The following is a 17,348-nucleotide window of genomic DNA, read 5'->3' as shown; positions in this document are numbered from 1 at the left end:
ACAATGTACAGGGCTGCTCGCCCTGTTACAGTTAACTACTCGGGAATGATGACATGTGCTTCGTGTCCTGCAGATACATGTCAACATGAGGGCTTTTGCAAAGAGGAATGCAACAGTGAGGAGCAGTGCTAAAATATATGTCAGCATAGATGTGATTGCCTGTGTCTATGGCTTTGCCATCTCTTTGCATAATATAGGCTGTGAGTAGAGCTCTCCACTTAACTGTCTTCATGTTGACATTAAAGCTCCTTAAGTACTCCAGACTGGTAAAGTTGTCATTTAGCCCATATGGACTAAGGAGGGGGGGGTGGGGGTTGCATGACCTCTTGCTGCAATTAATTTGTTTTTAGCACAGAAAGCACTTGAAACAAGTTTTAAAATTATACCTTATTTGTCAAGGTAATTCGCTGCGTGGAGAAAAAATATGCAAAAGGTCATTTTTGAAAACTCATTATATAGGGCATAGGTTACTGTGTGTAGCGCTTCTTGGAAATGTAACAACCCTTTTGAACCCCTTTTTCCCGTCATGTGTTTTTTGTATCATCAACCACAAATGGAAGAACCGCTCCCCCCCCCCCCCCCCCCCCCAAAAAAAATAAATCTGGTTTACTTGTGCTAGAATCAAGACGATTCACTGATTAAGTATTATGGCTGATCTCAGCAATCCATTCAAAATGACTTTAATGTATGATTTTACGTGTTGTGCGAGATTTTATATTTAGTGCATATCTAGTTTGTAATATGCTAATAGTTGTAGCTGGAGGCTACAATTTAGTGGATGGAAGCTACATGACCATAATTAACAATGGATTAGGCAGACATTAATGTGGTATTCCCTTTGATGGGATTCTTTATTACTATGTATAAATGAAAAGCAATTGTCATTAAGAATGTAACCACCATCTCAGAATAAAATGTATGCATTCCCTTTTATTGCTTCTTCAAACTCCCCGGATAATGTTTTTCTGTGATTAGGAAGACTGGCTGAAAGCCTGGCACTGGCCAATATTGGCATGTTCTTTACTGAAGTACAAGATAAGACCGATTTAAAAGCTTCTCGCCTTTTTAATATGTCTTTGTCTCTTTTTGATTTGCAAAACAAGTTTATCACCGATGCTGATGTTCCAGTTTTTCATTCTCCAAGGGTCGGACTCTATTGTTTGTCATAATGTGTTAGTTTTAGCTGATCTGCAAACAGATTATACTATTTGCATTATAAAAAGAAAATGTTTAAAGATCACTTAGGCATGGATGAAAAAAAAGGTTTAAGGACCACTTTTAAGCACGTGTTTATATATATATATATACAGTGCCTTGCAAAAGTATTCAGACCCCTGACCAATTCTCTCATATTACTGAATTACAAATGGTACATTGAAATTTCGTTCTGTTTGATATTTTATTTTAAAATACTGAAACTCAAAATCAATTATTGTAAGGTGACATTGGTTTTATGTTGGGAAATATTTTTAAGAAAAATAAAAAACTGAAATATCTTGCTTGCATAAGTATTCAAACCCTTTGCTGTGGAAGCTCCCAGTTTACACCGATGAAAGAAATTGCCCTAATGAGGACACAATTACCTTACCATTGGCCTCCACCTGTGAACCTGTGAAGTTTTTTTTATTTTTGTTTCAGAACCAATCTGTAACATTTTATTTTAATGCTGCCTTTATCTTTTTGGCAACAGTCTCTGGCACCTAGGTTCCAGTATAGTGTTGCTAGATTGCAATAAACAACTCAGCTTGCCAACCAGACCAAGAATCTAAATTATAAATGCTTAATTCTTTTCAGTGTTCACAGGGGTATCTGCAGTTCAAGCAGACCTGTCAGATGCAAGAAAACCAGTCGACATTGAGTTCAGTGAACACAGTCTGAGTTATATGGAGAGACTGCTATTAAAAAAGCATAGAAGGTATGGAAAATGAATTTCTGCATATTTTCTTTCACTTTTTTTTGTTATGCAACCCTATAGATTGTGTGTGTGTGTGTGTGTGTGTGTACAAAATTATATATATATATATATATATATATATATATATATATATATATATATATAATGTGGAAAACTGCTGTGTATCATAAATACAAAAAATAAGAGAGTATATTACATGTTTTTGGTCTTCCTGTGTATTTTTGCAAGATTGACCAGCCATCAGACATTTTTGTTTTTGTGAGATAATGACTCTTTCAAAGGGAACATTACGTTTTATTATGCATAGTTTATCTTGCATTACTTTACCATCAATGTTGTTTATGTGCAGTCATGGGGACAACTAGCACTATTAAAGAAGGGAAGGCAAAAAACCTCATGTCTAATTGTCAGTAGTGATACATGTTCCCCATAGTTACGGCCCACATTGGGTTTTTTTTCTTTTGATGTACGGATACAGTTTGTACCAGCTACAAATGGCTGATTACTTTTACTGAAGTTAACCTACTGTTTAATTACTGTTCAATAGAGTAGTTGGTTTTCAAGTTTTGATTAGCATCATTGTTCCAGGAAAGGTTTATTATCTGTGGTTGGTGTTTTGACTCTGGAGAGCAGGAATGTTGCGTTTACATTTCCTTTCAGACAATGGCATTGTGATGTCGTTTTTGAGCAGTAGTGAACAATCCAATTATTAGGATTGAATTGGGACTCTTAGCAGTACAACCTTGGAATACAGACTGAGAGAAATTGTCCCCCTTCAGATTCACTGGTGGAGGAAGTGACATAGCAGGTGTCTACATGATACAATCGCTTTGTCATACATTAAAAACACACAGTTTTTTTGCTGTGTTGATTTGTGTACTAAAAGTAACAAGACCAGTAAGGTTATTCAAAGCAATTGATAGAAGATATTAACCAATTTAAATTATTAATTTTTTTACATAGAGTTAAAAAAAAAAAAAAAAATCATCATCGCCTTTGTTCTTTGTTTCACTATTAAACCAGTATTGTTTTTGAGCTGTTGCATTTTCTTTCCAGAACTCCTGTACAGCAATGTGGATCGATGTCTTTGGCCTCTTCACTTCAAATACCCTTAATGGAGTCAAACATGCTGATGGATGAAGAAGGGCTGAGTCTGACTGGTTAGATCATTTTTTTTTTTTAAATATACAATGATACAGTAAGTGGACCCTGCTCATTCTTCAGGTAGTAGTCAACATCCTGAGGGATTCAACATGGTGAAAGTTCATCACGTTCTTGATTGCAATGAAGTTTGCTTTGGGGTGGCGGGGGGGGGGGGGGGGGGGGGAGAGTATTAATATCCTTTTGTGGTGAGAAGAGGCATGAGAACCAGTGTGAAGTGTGAATAAAAGTTGTGGCTGTAGGTCATTTTACAGCTGCTGTAAGCTATCTTTTTTTCAGCAGGTACTGTATTTCTATCGGGCCAAAGTGTTTTGAAGTTAGTTCTATTTCAACTGTATTAAACAGCTGCTGCTAATAACAGCAGTAATAAATAATAACACTAATAATAATTGTATGCATTCTGTCTCTTTCCTTAAACGCTGTAGCTGAAGAGATGGAGGAACACAGATATTACACTGCTCTTTTTACAGTAGAAGAGTTTCATCAGCAGACTGGATCATCCTTAAGTATTTTAGAATTGGACGAGGCAAGGTTTTTCTTGTTTTAAAAGGTTTCAAATGTTGTAAAGTGTCAATGCATTTAAACACCCTACTGAAATAGCGTTACTGCATAATACATTGACAGATCCATTTTTCAGTCTTAATTAAACTACATCTATTGAATGGCATTTAGGCCACTCTCCTCAGATTTCATAAAAACATTTGTAAATTATAATGCCAGTAAAAATGTTCCAGGCTTTCTTTTGAGTATTACCTAGGGGGAAGGGACTGCATGGAGACTAACAGCTACTGTATGTGGTGGAAGAGCTTGCTCAAAAATAAGCCTTGTTATACTAGTACTGATGGCTCTATTTCTGTATTTACATTTGTTTACTGTATGGATGATATATATGTACTGTATGCATGTATGTAAACAAATAACAATATTTTTCTCTTTAGGCTCTTAAAGAGCACTTGGAGGAGACTAACAGCTATGTGGTGGAGGAAGCAGAAAATGTCGAGTACGTTAAATATATTTTAAAATAATAATAAAAACTCCATTGTACAGAACACTCTCGTTACGCTAACTCATTACACGACCTAAGCAAAGCTCTTCCTACAGCAGTTGAGGGACCATTAATTTGCACAGATATTTGCTGATGGAGCGAGCACACAATGCATGCAATTCAAAACATCAGCATGTATAATTTTGTATTTGTTTACATAGTTATTTTTTGAGGATTATTGTTTAACATGTCAATACCATTGCATACCTTTCATTTTCCTTTTTTCAAGAACCAGAGAGAAAAAGCTGACTCAGTTGAGAGAAAATCTCTACTGTACACAGCTGAATTTATCTTTTGACAAAAGGTCAGAAATGTCAGCAGTCCAAGAATCAAAAAACCTTGGAATGTCTTCCCTGATGTCCACATTATCTGAAGATGAAAAAACCCTTTCATCAAGCAGGAAGACAAGCACCTCGGCAAACAAGCAGAGACTACTCTCAGGTACAAGAGAATGTATATCTGCAGTTACAGGTTCAAAAAGGTTTTAACATGAGGCACTTAAAAGCTCAATTAATTCTTAAAATACAGTACTTGTATGAGACAATGTGATACCAGTCAGAATAAGTATGATTTTGTAAATATTTGTAATTACATTTTAATTACTTTAGTCTAACATTAACTGTAATGCTGATGTGTGTCTGAATGTATACATTTCCACTTACTATCTTACTTACTTACTGTCTTATGGCATTCATTGGTGTTAGTAGAGCCCCAGTGAGACACAGAAACTTGTTTTTGAGCCCTGTTGCTGTCTGACTACTGTCAAATATTTTATGAATATCTCCTCTTGAAACTGTTTTCCAGTGACATACAATATGGATTGTAATATTAGGCTGCCATGGATATCCATCACTAATGCATTAGCTGCAAAAGGGAGTCAGAATCCATTCCCGACTGTAGTTAGTACAATGTTATGTCAACTGGATTTACTTTCCAGTGCGAGTTTGAAATCCTCTGTAGATGTGTTTTAATACCTTCAGAAAGCAGAAAAATGAATTACTCATCCAATAAATCTAATTCTGCTTTTTTGTCTTTTTGTTTATACTACAGCTGGAAAAACATCAAGCACAAATGTGCGTCTTTCACGTTCTCTGTCTGTTTCTGCTAAAACAGAAAGAATGGCCCAAAACAGTCCACGGAGACCAAAACAAAAACAAAGGCAAAAGAATGAAAAGCAGACCACTAGTGAACCGCTGAAATCTCATAATACACCTCAAAGGACATCACTGTTATTAAATGTTTCTCTGGAAGATGCAGCTTCCACTGCAGATGAAGGTCCAGGCAGAAACTATTTGCTGGCGAATGACAGTACTACAGAAAGCACAGACGTGGGCCTCTCTGTAAAGCCGTCTATGGTAAAATATACATCTCATTAAAACAGAAGAAAGTGTAACCAGTAATTTACTAACTGCAGAACAGATAAAAAGTATATTTGACTTTGGCACACTCTATCTGATCTCTGTACAGCTCGAGGACAGATTCAGTTTTTATTAAAAAAATAACAAACATCTTTGGCTTTTATGTGCTTGCTCGCTTATTGACACACAAGGGGATTATAAAGGCACATTATTAAAGCTTTCCTGCAGAAAGTATAATTGGCTAAATGTGAGAATTCAGCAAAGTGAATGGGTCACAATTCAGATATTTCTAAGTGTTACTTGGCACGCCAATGTCAGCTTGTTAGATGAGTGAGACATCATTATATCATTTTCCAGGTTTTCAGTGATGCACAAAATTATTAATTTGATATCATTCAGATTTAAATAAATTTAATTTCTTATTTCCTTTTTTACTGCAGTGCAGTCTACTTTGACGGCATTTCAAACAAAAAATGTAGTTTGAAAGTAACGCTTGTCATGACTTGCTTTAATGATGCAGCTTTGCAAGGCAAGAGAAAACAATGACACAAAATGGCTTATTGAGTGTCTTAAATTACATATTGGAACACATAAAATCATTTGTACATATTTTTTCTGTCAGCCAGTAAAAAACGTATTAAGCAATACTCTGTAATGTCATTGTATGTTAGGCATTTGTTGCTTTCGGTTTATAATTCAGTCCTGAATGTAAAGTATGTATTTAGTTTTTTTCACTTTATTTTTTTACATGCACTGCACACAGTTTTGGTGCTAGTGTATAAATCACTGAATCATAGATGATGTTTGTTTTCTTTTCTGGGTAGGCACTGCGTGAGCTTGCTCAAAGACAACCTGTGGAAGAGGACCACTATACTGGCTTAAATGGCTTTTTTACACTAGGCCTGGACCCTGCACAAATCAGTCCAGATCCTTTCCCTCAACGTGCCGCCTATCAAAGTGTAGAAAATAAACAGGACTTTCAGACTGAAGGTAGGAAATATTTTATTGTTATGACAGATGTTGTGTTCCAGTATGACCATTACCTTGGTTCTCTTTGTCTATTGTCTCACTTGTAGCTAAAGACATATGCAAGATACATTTTCATCATGAACATAGGACCTTATTTTCCACTAAATATAGGCCGAGCAGTAAGTTTTGAGACCCTGCAGATTCATAACATGGCTTCTCTGTGTAGATAGATCTGCCCAGAAAAACAGTATGTGCATTCCCAGAAAGTCCACCGATAGATGGCCCCACACAAGTGGTGCTGAAAAGATGGTTTATTCCACAGGAACAGTACCATTAGAACTTAACTTTCTTGTTTTTTAGTAATCTGTTTCTAGCACACAGATCCAATTTTTATAATTGTTTTTTTAGTACTATTTTTAAATGTATTTTATTCCAAATCTTGAATAATGGCAAGACTCTTTCCTATCATCATGTTAAATGGCACTGTGATAGGGGGAGTGTGGGTGAGTCACTGATGCACCCACAGGCGCACGGTTTTATTTATTTTTGCCAACAATGGTAGTTTGTGTCTTAGTGGTTGGGTTCTTTTATCACAGTTCTTTTCAGCACCTGCAAGTGCCACTTTAATAAAGAAAACAGTGAAAAACCAAACGATGAAAGAAAAAAAGGAAACCAAAACACTGTAAACAAAACTACAAAACAAATGCTGCTTTACGCAGGGTTTCGCTCCCTCCGCTACTTTGCGAGGTGCGATTGTGAATGACGCTCCCCCATTCCTCACTACGGACTATGGGGTTGCCCAGCTCCCTTCTGAGCTAAATTATACAGCGTCCCAGCACGAGTACGTAACTAAAGTAAGTTCAGCGTCTGTCTTCTGCAGCTGCCTCCGCTGGAATTACATGCCATACAATCGTTATTATGTCATATTAAGCTGTTAAACAATGGGCAACGTACAGTTTAATTATGGTGGAATTCAGTTTTTATTTTTTTATATACATAGTAATAATGATCATTCATAAAGTAAAACACCATGTACAGTACATGGCAGACCAATTTGCCAATTTGTTCAATAGGAATTTGAGATATGGGAATGGAATTGCTATTCTTTTTCAAACTCATCTTGCTTTTATTTTGAAAGCTCTTTGTCGTACCGATCTCTTTACACCTTGGTCTTTACATTTCTACTTCAGAGCACACCGTCAACATGAACAGATGCAAGTGCAAAGATGGTTATGTGACCAGAAGTTTAAATGCAATAACAAGAGTGTTTGAAGGACATCGCAAAGCTGTTGTATTGGATAACTAATTAAGAGATGGACTGTACTATTGCTCGTCCAAAAGCAGAGCTGCTTGCATTTTAACCCATTAAATAGATTACAGTAACTTTTATAAGATGGAATCAGAATGCAAGAATTGGGGAAATGGCAATAACTTTGCACGTGATTGAGATTCATCCATGTAGAAAAATACTAACCCATCACCTGCAGAGGTACTGTAGCTTTAAGGTTGACCAAGCAAAGGGCAACTGTTGCCGTCCCCCAAAAATAGCTAGTGCACTTTATAAAGGCGTTAACAGTTCTGTGAACATTTTAGCAATAACAACCACATGATCTGATTCAATACGTGAAAAGCAAAAACAAGTCTAACAATAGAAATACAAAATGAAAATGCATGTGCGAGATAACACGTGTTTCTTTCAAAAATGCCCATTTGAGGCCTGTGTAACCAATGGAAGGGCAAATACTTTAAAAATGAGAAATTATTCAACATAAATTAGTTTGACCTTCTCTCTTCAAACTACTGTGCGTCATTTATAATAAACTTGTAACAAACCACAGAGAACTTTGGCGACTAGGTGTTCCTAGTGTGTTTGTTACTATTTTTTTTTTCCCAGTGCAAATTACCCCTTGGTAAATCAGATCCTGGTAGAATCACTGTGCACAACTTGAAAATCATCATGTAGGTAATCTAATACCCATTCAGAATTCTGTATTCTTTTCTTTCGCATGCCATTTGTTTATTCATGTATAATAGAAAGAGGGGGATGGAGGCCCAGCAGCAATTTAAGTGAGTATGCTGAGGAGATGGTTGTCAGCAGTGTAATTGGCAGTGCTCGAAGCAGACCTCCAAGCAGCCTTGGGCAACAAATCACCTCGGGTAGAATCACCTCATCTATGCAGTGTCATGCATCATCTGGTAAGCTATTCATTTATTTTTTTTTTCATAGCAAAAGTTAAAAATGTAAACTGTAACAATATTTGCTTTTTGTTTCAGAGCGCATTAAGTTTACAAAGTTACTTGCTGTGCTATGGTGGTTTAATTCAATCTGGCTACATTGAAGGGTCTCAAATCATGCAAATCATTCTAAACTTCCCTGAGGTAGCACTGCCAGTGCAGCTTTATATCAATTCCACGTACAAGTCTGAAAATATACTGTAAATATATGCCTAAGCCTGGGGAGTAGAGCAAGTAAGAAAAACTTGCCAAAACTGACCAAACTTTAAACTACAGTTGTAATTGTAATTATACAATAATAATCTTTCTTCAATAGTAGTTCTACTTAAAATGTGGATGTGCTGGATATTCTGCACTTTTTCTTTGAGATTTGAGAACAAACTTTTTTTTATTGAAAGCTGTAGTGGCTAAACTGAACACTGATATATGAGGAGGCGGTTAAATGTCAGCAAAACTTGCAAAGAAAATGTACAAAATGAAATTTACTGGTTGCATAAGTATACAGCCCCTAAAGTCAGTACTTGGTAGAAGCATCTTTTGCAGCAATTACTGCTATGAGTCTTTTTGGATAGGTCTCTACTAGCTTTGCACAATAGGATGGTGACATTTTTGCCCATTGTTTACAGGAAAATTGCTCCAGTTCTGATAAGTTTTCGCCTGTACTTTGCACCATCCATTCTCCCGTCTATCCTGACAAGCTTCCCAGTCCCTGCTGAAGAGAAGCATCCCCATGACATGATGCTGCCACCACCATGCTTGACAGTTGAGATGGTGTTGACTGGGTGATGTGCAGTGTTGGGCTTGCGCCAGACATAATGCTTGGAATTTAGACCGAAAAGTTCAATTTTTTTCTCGTCTGACCACAAAACCTTTTTCCACATGTCTGCAGTGTCATCTACATGCTTTTTCGCAAACTCCATATGTGCTTTAAGATGAGGCTTTTTGAGTAATGGCTTCATTCTTGCCCCCCGTACATACAGGCCAGCTTTGTGTAGGGACTGGCTTATTGTTGATGTGTGAACACTGACTCCCATCTCAGATATAGAACTTTGCAGATCTCTCAAGGTCATTTGTTGGCTTCAGAGTGACATCCCAAACCAAGTTTCCTGCTTGCCCGGCTGCTCAATTTGGGAGGACGACCTGATCTGGGTAGTGTCTGGGTGGTATGATGCATCTTCCACTTTTTAATGATGGACTTCAGTGTGCTGAGAGGGATAATCACTGCCTTTGAAATGTTCTCGTACCCTTCTCCTGCTCTGTGCCTCTCTACCGCTTTATCCCTGACTTGTTTCGAAAGCTCCTTGGTCTTCATGGTTACTTTTTTGTGAGTTGCAGCTTGAAAGTCTTTATATACCTGAGGGAAATTATCTACAAGTTAAACCACTTTGAGTACACACAGGCTGAAACCATTTCACAAATTTTGTGACCTTTCAAACAAATCATTTGCACCTGAGCTGATTTAGGGCTGCAGTAGCAAAGGGGTTGAATACTTATGCAATTGACAATCTGTTTTTCTCTGTAAATCTTACTTATTTATATTCTATATGCATTTTTTAACTTCAATGTGGAGTAGTTTGTGTAGATTCTACATGTAAAGTCTAATTTGAAAGCACCGTGGAGTACGCTCAGGTGCCAACAAAATGCGAAAAGTTTGTAGGGGAGTGAAAACTTCTGCAAAACCACTGTATATATACGTGTGTGGCATCCTAAATGCGGGCCCATTTGTTTTGCTTGAAAAATATTCCTATTGTAATTTCTGAGGGATATTACATAGGATTAGAGACAGCAGGCTTGTAAAATTAAATTTAATCAATTATGTTCTCCACAATATGCTTGAAAGAATCACAGATTGGATTGTGAGAACTTTAAATAGCTTCTACTCTGTCCAAGTACAACATACACTCATATGATTTGAATTGGAATAGTTTTCATCCATTTATTTTTCTTTGTTTCAGGGAGTCTAATTTACTCACCAAGACCTATTTCCGCACACACATCATTTCACTCTGCAGCTGAGAATAAAACATTCTCTTCTTCATGGCAAAAAAGTGCTGTATCTTCTAGGCCAGTCAGTGCTCATGCACGGCCGCTGTCCAGAGCTACAGTTGAAATTATGGAAATCGAATCCGTTGACCCAACTGAGAATGATGATCCAGGCCTGGAAAATGAGGCTGATAATTGTGCCTTAGCGTGCTTAGAAGAGGAATTTAAAATGCTTAGAAACCATGAAGGTAATTTGTTTTAAATCATAATTTTGTAAAGATGTGTAATTTTGAAGGATTTTAAAAAGTCAATGTGTTTTTAAAGTATGTAAAGTCTTTTTTTTTTTATCCTGATAGAATTCCTATTTTACGGGAGTTTAATGTCTATGAAACTGTTCTAGATGGTCACAGTTTCTTCTTTATCAACAATATAGAAATATACATATAGTTACATGCTTATGAAGCTTTGAATGCTTATGGGGGCCCACGGTGTCAAAAACATCTAGTTGATATCCATCACTTTAAATGCCATTAGAGCATGGACCATTACAAATAACTCAAATGATTTAGAAATAAATTAATTTACAGTAACAATGCATCTATCCATATAAAATAACGATAATACCCAATTTAATATTGTTTTCCTTATACAACGGACTGCTGTCAGTGGCAGTTGACTAGCATAGGTGTCACAAAGCTAAGGCCAATAACTACATTCCCATCATCTGGTGGTCCAACTTGGCACAACACACCAGTGGATGTGTATACTTTATCAGGTGTACTTAGTAAAGTACTATGTGTTTATTAAATTATTCCTCATGCAACTGAGAAAACCAACCATTATTCTAGGTCTATGGATTAACTGTGGAATATCATTAAAATGTGCATCCATGCATCACAAAAAGAGGTACTTAATAACAGCACAATAAGCCTCTGTAATAACAGTTCTGTAATCATAGATTTTAGGAAGTCACCAAAATAAGATCACATCAAGAATCATCCCAGCCTATAAATAGACAGTACTCCAAACTTTTTAGTGTGCTACTTGCAAAAAGGTAATGAAGGGAAGTAAAGTGTACTCAAAGTGCTTTAACTTGTAGATACTCTCCCTCAGGTATATAAAGACTTTCAAGCTGCAACTCACATAGTGATCCAACAAAGCAACCATGAAGACCAAGGAGCTTTCGAAACAAGTCAGGGATAAAGTGGTAGAGAGGCACAGAGCAGGAGAAGGGTACAAGAAAATTTCAAAGGCACTGATTATCCATCTCAGCACAGTGAAGTCCATCATTAAGAAGTAGAAGATGCATCATACCACCCAGACACTACCCAGATCAGGTAGCCCTCCCAAACTGAGCAGCCGAGCAAGCAGGAAACTGGTTCGGGATGTCATTCTGAAGCCAACAATGACCTTGAGTTCTGTGTCTGAGATGGGAGTCAGTGTTCACACATCAACAATAAGACAGTCCCTACAAAAAGCTGGCCTGTATGGATGAGTGGCAAGAAAGAAGCCATTACTCAAAAAACCTCATCTTAAAGCACGTATGGAGTTTGCGAAAAAGCATGTAGATGATACTGCAGACATGTGGAAAAAGGTTTTGTGGTCAGTCGAGACAAAAATTGAACTTTTCGGTCTAAATTCCAAGCGTTAAGTATGGGGCAAGCCCAACACTGCACATCACCCAGTCAACACCATCCCAACTGTCAAGCATGGTGGTGGCAGCATCATGTTTTGGGGATGCTTCTCTTCAGCAGGGACTGGGAAGCTTGTCAGGATAGAGGAGAGAACGGTTGGTGCAAAGTACAGGCGAATCCTTGAGGAAAACCTGTTTGAGTCAGCCAAGACTCTGAAACTGAGGAGGAAATTCCATTTCAGCAGGACAATGCCCCGAAGCACAAAGCCAAAGCCACACTGGAGTGGTTGAATAAGAAGACAATTAATGTTCTTGAGTGGCCCAGTCAAACTGATGACTTGAATCCATTCGAAAATTTATGGCGAGACTTGAAGATTGCAGTCCATCGATGATCCCCAACAAACTTATCAGAACTGGAGCAATTTCCCTTTGAAGAATGGGCAAAAATGTCACCATCCTACTGTGCAAAGCTAGTAGAGACCTATCCAAAAAGACTCAGTATAACAGTAATTGCTGCAAAAGGTGCTTCTACGAAGTACTGACTTAAGGGGCTGAATACATTATACAACCAGTAAATTTCATTTTGTACATTTTCTTTGCAAGTTTTGCTGACATTTAACCTCCTCCTCATATAACAGTGTTCAGTTTAACCACTACAACTTTGAATAAAAAAAGTTTTGTTTGAAAAACTGGGCATACATTATTTGTAATTCAACAAAATGTGAAAACTTTGCAGGTGGGTGAATACTTCTGCAAACGACTGTGTGTGTGTGTGTGTGTGTATATATATCGATTGTAAGTCGCCCTGGATAAGGGCGTCTGCTAAGAAATAAAATAATAATATATATATATATATATATATATATATATATATATATATATATATATACACACACACACACAGAGGTAGTGGACAAAAAATGGAAACACCTGGGTAAATGAGGGACACCAAGTATATTGAAAGCAAGGGCTCATGTGTTAATTAAGCAAATATTATCCCAGCATGTTTAGGGTCATGTATAAAAATGCTGGACAGGCCTGGTTGCCTATAATTATGGCTAGCATGGCTGCAAGAGGAGACCTCAGTGACTTTGAAAGAGGGGTGATTGTTGAGGTGCGTTTGGCAGGAGCTTCAGTGACCAAGACAGCCCAACTTGCTGATGTTTCACGAGCAACGCTGTCTAAGGTGATGTCAGCATGGAACTCTGAGGGAAAGATGTCATCAGCAAAGGACAACAGTGGGTGGAAGCGCATACTCGAGGATCGTGACATCTGTGCATTAATTTGAAGTGCAAGGCAAAACAGGCGAGCAACTGCAGATCTGCAGATCACTTGACTACAAATTTCAACCTGGGGTGTGAGCAGCCAGTTTCATCAAAAACGGTCTGATGTTTCCATTTTTACATTGGTGTTTCCATTTTTACATTGGTGTTTCCATTTTTTTGTCCACTACCTATATAATTTCTAAACAGATTCATAAAGAATGAGAACATTCATTGAGGTTTGAAAGAAATGTCCGATATTGTACTCGACCTCTTGTTTTACCATATGTTTATGCATTTCCAGTACAATGGTCAAAGTCTTAGATGTTGTAGAAGTTAGCCTAAGTTGCTGTTTAGTATTAACGGCATACATGTTCATAAAATAAATATGTAAAAAAAAAAAAGAAAAATATGTTGTAATGAATGGTGTCTGTTTCAGATGAGGAGAAGTCGGCTCAAAACTCATCATCCCAACAAGAGCAATTTGTTTTTCGGTCTCAGGAAAGATCAAGAACAAAACAGACGAGGAATATTTCTCCAAAGTGGGTATAGCTGCATAAACTGTGAATCATTTAAGATTTTTTTGTTGTTGCTTTTTTAAGTTCATTAACATATTATATGCTTGCTAAGAAAGCTTCAGAATATATAGTGCATTGAATGGTAATCTGAGACACTCAAAGACCTTTTTGTGTTTATAAATGTGGTAGTCTAGGTTGGTTTTGATTCTTAGGTACATTCCAGCTTTTCTGGGCTTATTTTGATAAATTAGTTTTTGGAAGAGTTGAATATTTTATGAAATGTCATAGAATGGCTTTGAGCTGGTAAAATACTGCTGTAATTATGCAGTACTCATTTTGTGCTCATTTTGAACATGCTGAACATACTCTCTTGAAACAAGTTGTACTAACAATATAGACATCATGATTCGGTTTACTTGTCTATGGTGGTGTTTACATGCACAAGTCATGACAGTTTTCTTCACGACCTGTTTGCCGTACATTTCAGGAAATGTGTTGCTATACACTTCTGATTTAGGGAAAAAAAAAAAACGGACGTACCAATGGAGATTACTCAATTCATAGTCATTTAGGGGAGGGGATATTTAAATGAATATCATGAGGAGAGCTTTATGTGTTGCCATGAAGATAAAAACATTTAACAAGAGAAATGAATTCACGTGTTGTCACGCACATTCTGAATTACGCCACGCATTAGCTACTTGTTTGTCTGGTTACCTTTCTAACCCACACACCACACAAAATTATATAAAATATCATTTCTACAAGTTTGACTACTCAGAATTTACATTTGTGTGTGTGTGTTTGTGGGACATCTAAAAGTTACATTTCATTAACACTAGAACCGCCTTTTACAATACATGTTTTTATTTTGAATATAACCTACAATATTCAATTTTTTATATACAAGCCTGTTATCTCTACTGGACCTGGCAGCCATCAATTCCTTCATTTTGTACAAGGTAGGAGAGATATCATCTTGAAGCTAGCCACAGCGCTTCAGCAGAAACATTTCGATCAGAAAACTGCAAAGCTGCAGGCTGCAGCAGCTCAACCTGGATTCTGTGCTGCGAGTGACACACACGCAAGATAAATCATATGTTACTTTCGTTTTAGATTAAAAACTACTTTTGTTTTTACAGTTTTGTATGTGCATATACCTGTTTACACACTAGTTTCTTTTGAAATGTTTATTTTATTATAATTTCAGTGAAGTAGTGCTTTATATGTGGTAAGTTAGAAAAGAAACCCTATTTTGTTTAATTGTTCATTTAAATACGGTGTTTCAGCTGTGCAGATGTTTGATATGATGCGCTTGAATAAAACTTTTGAGTTGTAGCCGATAGTTTGTCTTTCATTTTAATATTGATGGTATATAAAATGTACCGGCATTTGTAGGTATGAGTATAACCGCAGCAGTTCTAGTGTTGTCCATACATGTACAGTGTGTGTGTGCGTGCGTGTGTGTGTGTGTTGGGGGGTGTCTATGTTTTGTACGGCCTTTCTGCTGGAGATTACATGATATTAAGTCAGAAGAACAGGATCTTGACTGCTGAAACCTTGTGAGCCACAAGCACGATTCCTGCTCTGGTTTACATGGGTTTTTACAGCTATTTTTATCGTGAGAAAGCGATTGACCCTGCCCTTAAAGTCACTCTGCCAAAAGGATGTCATTTTGCTGTTTCACGATGTATTCGCGTGACAACGTCACACAGTCACGACTGTAGAGTCGATTTTCAAGTGCATGTAAACCCAGCCAATGTTACATTTACAGTTTGATCAAGTATAACTAATGTCTTGGCTTCATTATGAGCCTCACTTCTTATTTTCTAAATCCTTTAGTGTAGAGAAAGTGGGTTATAGCATAATATGTGAATATTTATAAAAGCTTAGCTGTATTCATGTTTTATTCAAGAGTGTTGGTTGTAAGTCGTTGCTTCCTTTTTAAGTTCTTCCTGGCATGTTGTTAAATCTCGGTCTGTGCTTTCATATTTTAGAAGCTGGGATGCTGAAGGTCACACAGATGATGAGGAGGACATTCTGAGAGACAAGCAGAATGTTATGTCACTACCCTGACAAGAAATGGGAACTAGGTACCAATTGTACAAAACTGACCTTACATTAAATATCAACCTTCAGAGCAGATCACTATTAAAATGTAATGCTGTTAGCTTGTAAATGTTTTATTTCATTTACTGTACAGACAAAAGTGGCCTTTTCTGTTGCATTCGAACATGCTAATATTGCCCAGTGGTAAATGCTTGTTTTTCTAATCATTTGTTGTGCCTGTTATTTTGCTATTTATTTGAACGTATATTGAGTAGTATTAATGATGTTACTGGTTTAAATATGTTGTGCTTTATTTCATACCTAATACTAATGTTTATTATTTTGACACATGAAACCATATTGTTAACTGAGAAATCTATTTACTCTGTAATTTATATAATTGTATGTGCTGGTGAAGATGAGGTGTCACATTTTTTTTACTAAATATGCAGTTTGAAAAGTTTTACAATATAATACATTTAAATAAAACATGTTCAGTTGTTCAAAGGTGCATTTGATGAATAAAAAAAAAACCTGTTAACATGAATATTTAATAATAAACACAGTTTTATACCCAAGTTTCCTTACCGTTTTCACTCTGTGATGTTTTTATAATGCTGATAGGCGTTAACTTAGTTAAACTTCATAAGAATCTCATAAAAGAGAAATGCAAACATTCACAAAATGGCTATACGCCTATTTTTGCCTAAAAGGCACAGTCTATTAAAGTTTTAGTGAACTCTTTCTCACTCCTCCAGAATAGAGAGGATTTAACCCATAGGGTAGGTTAAGATGTATTTAGCGTTCAGGTTGTTGTTGCATGTAAAATGAGCTTTGCACCACAAATAATATTAACAGAAGGGAATTGTACTCTACAACAATAAAACCATGAAACTGGAATTTCATGTAACTATGAATGCAGGTCACTTATACCTTCACAATATTATAAGCAATGCTATACCATTACCATGTACAAAAGCTATACCCACGGGTTAATGTCCTTGGCTCACCGCACACCAGCGACCCCTGTAGTCTGGCCGGGCGTCTGCGGGCTTGCCTGTAAGCTGCCCAGAGCTGCGTTGTCCTCCGACGCTGTAGCTCTGAGGCGGCTGCACGGTGAGTCTGCAGAGTGTAAAGAAGCGGACGGCTGACAGCACACGCTTCGGAGGACAGCGTGTGTTCATCTTCGCCCCTCCCGAGTCAGCGCAGGGGTGGTAGCG

At 37.1% G+C, this 17,348-nt stretch overlaps 1 protein-coding gene across 7 annotated transcripts in view; it reads left to right on the top strand.

Moving 5' to 3' along the window:
- zbbx (zinc finger, B-box domain containing) overlaps nt 1–16,700 on the top strand; it is a 32,921-nt gene extending 16,221 nt beyond the window's left edge. For 6 of the 7 annotated variants that reach the window (XM_059034380.1, XM_059034383.1, XM_059034379.1 and 3 more), the window contains 11 exons: nt 1,795–1,915; nt 2,972–3,075; nt 3,502–3,602; nt 4,015–4,076; nt 4,351–4,562; nt 5,172–5,476; nt 6,304–6,469; nt 8,483–8,644; nt 10,639–10,914; nt 14,001–14,103; nt 16,077–16,700. In XM_059034380.1, the coding sequence (XP_058890363.1) occupies nt 1,795–1,915; nt 2,972–3,075; nt 3,502–3,602; nt 4,015–4,076; nt 4,351–4,562; nt 5,172–5,476; nt 6,304–6,469; nt 8,483–8,644; nt 10,639–10,914; nt 14,001–14,103; nt 16,077–16,155 (1,691 nt within the window). In that variant the 3' untranslated portion in view covers nt 16,156–16,700. The remainder of the gene's footprint in view (nt 1–1,794; nt 1,916–2,971; nt 3,076–3,501; nt 3,603–4,014; nt 4,077–4,350; nt 4,563–5,171; nt 5,477–6,303; nt 6,470–8,482; nt 8,645–10,638; nt 10,915–14,000; nt 14,104–16,076) is intronic. The other variant, XM_059034384.1, reaches the window with a different exon arrangement.
- The last annotated feature ends 648 nt before the right edge of the window (nt 16,701–17,348 follow it).

Source organism: Acipenser ruthenus, chromosome 12 (assembly GCF_902713425.1).
Source record: "Acipenser ruthenus chromosome 12, fAciRut3.2 maternal haplotype, whole genome shotgun sequence".
NCBI classification, from domain to species: Eukaryota; Metazoa; Chordata; class Actinopteri; order Acipenseriformes; family Acipenseridae; genus Acipenser; species Acipenser ruthenus.
This window is presented reverse-complemented; position numbering and strand designations above follow the sequence as displayed.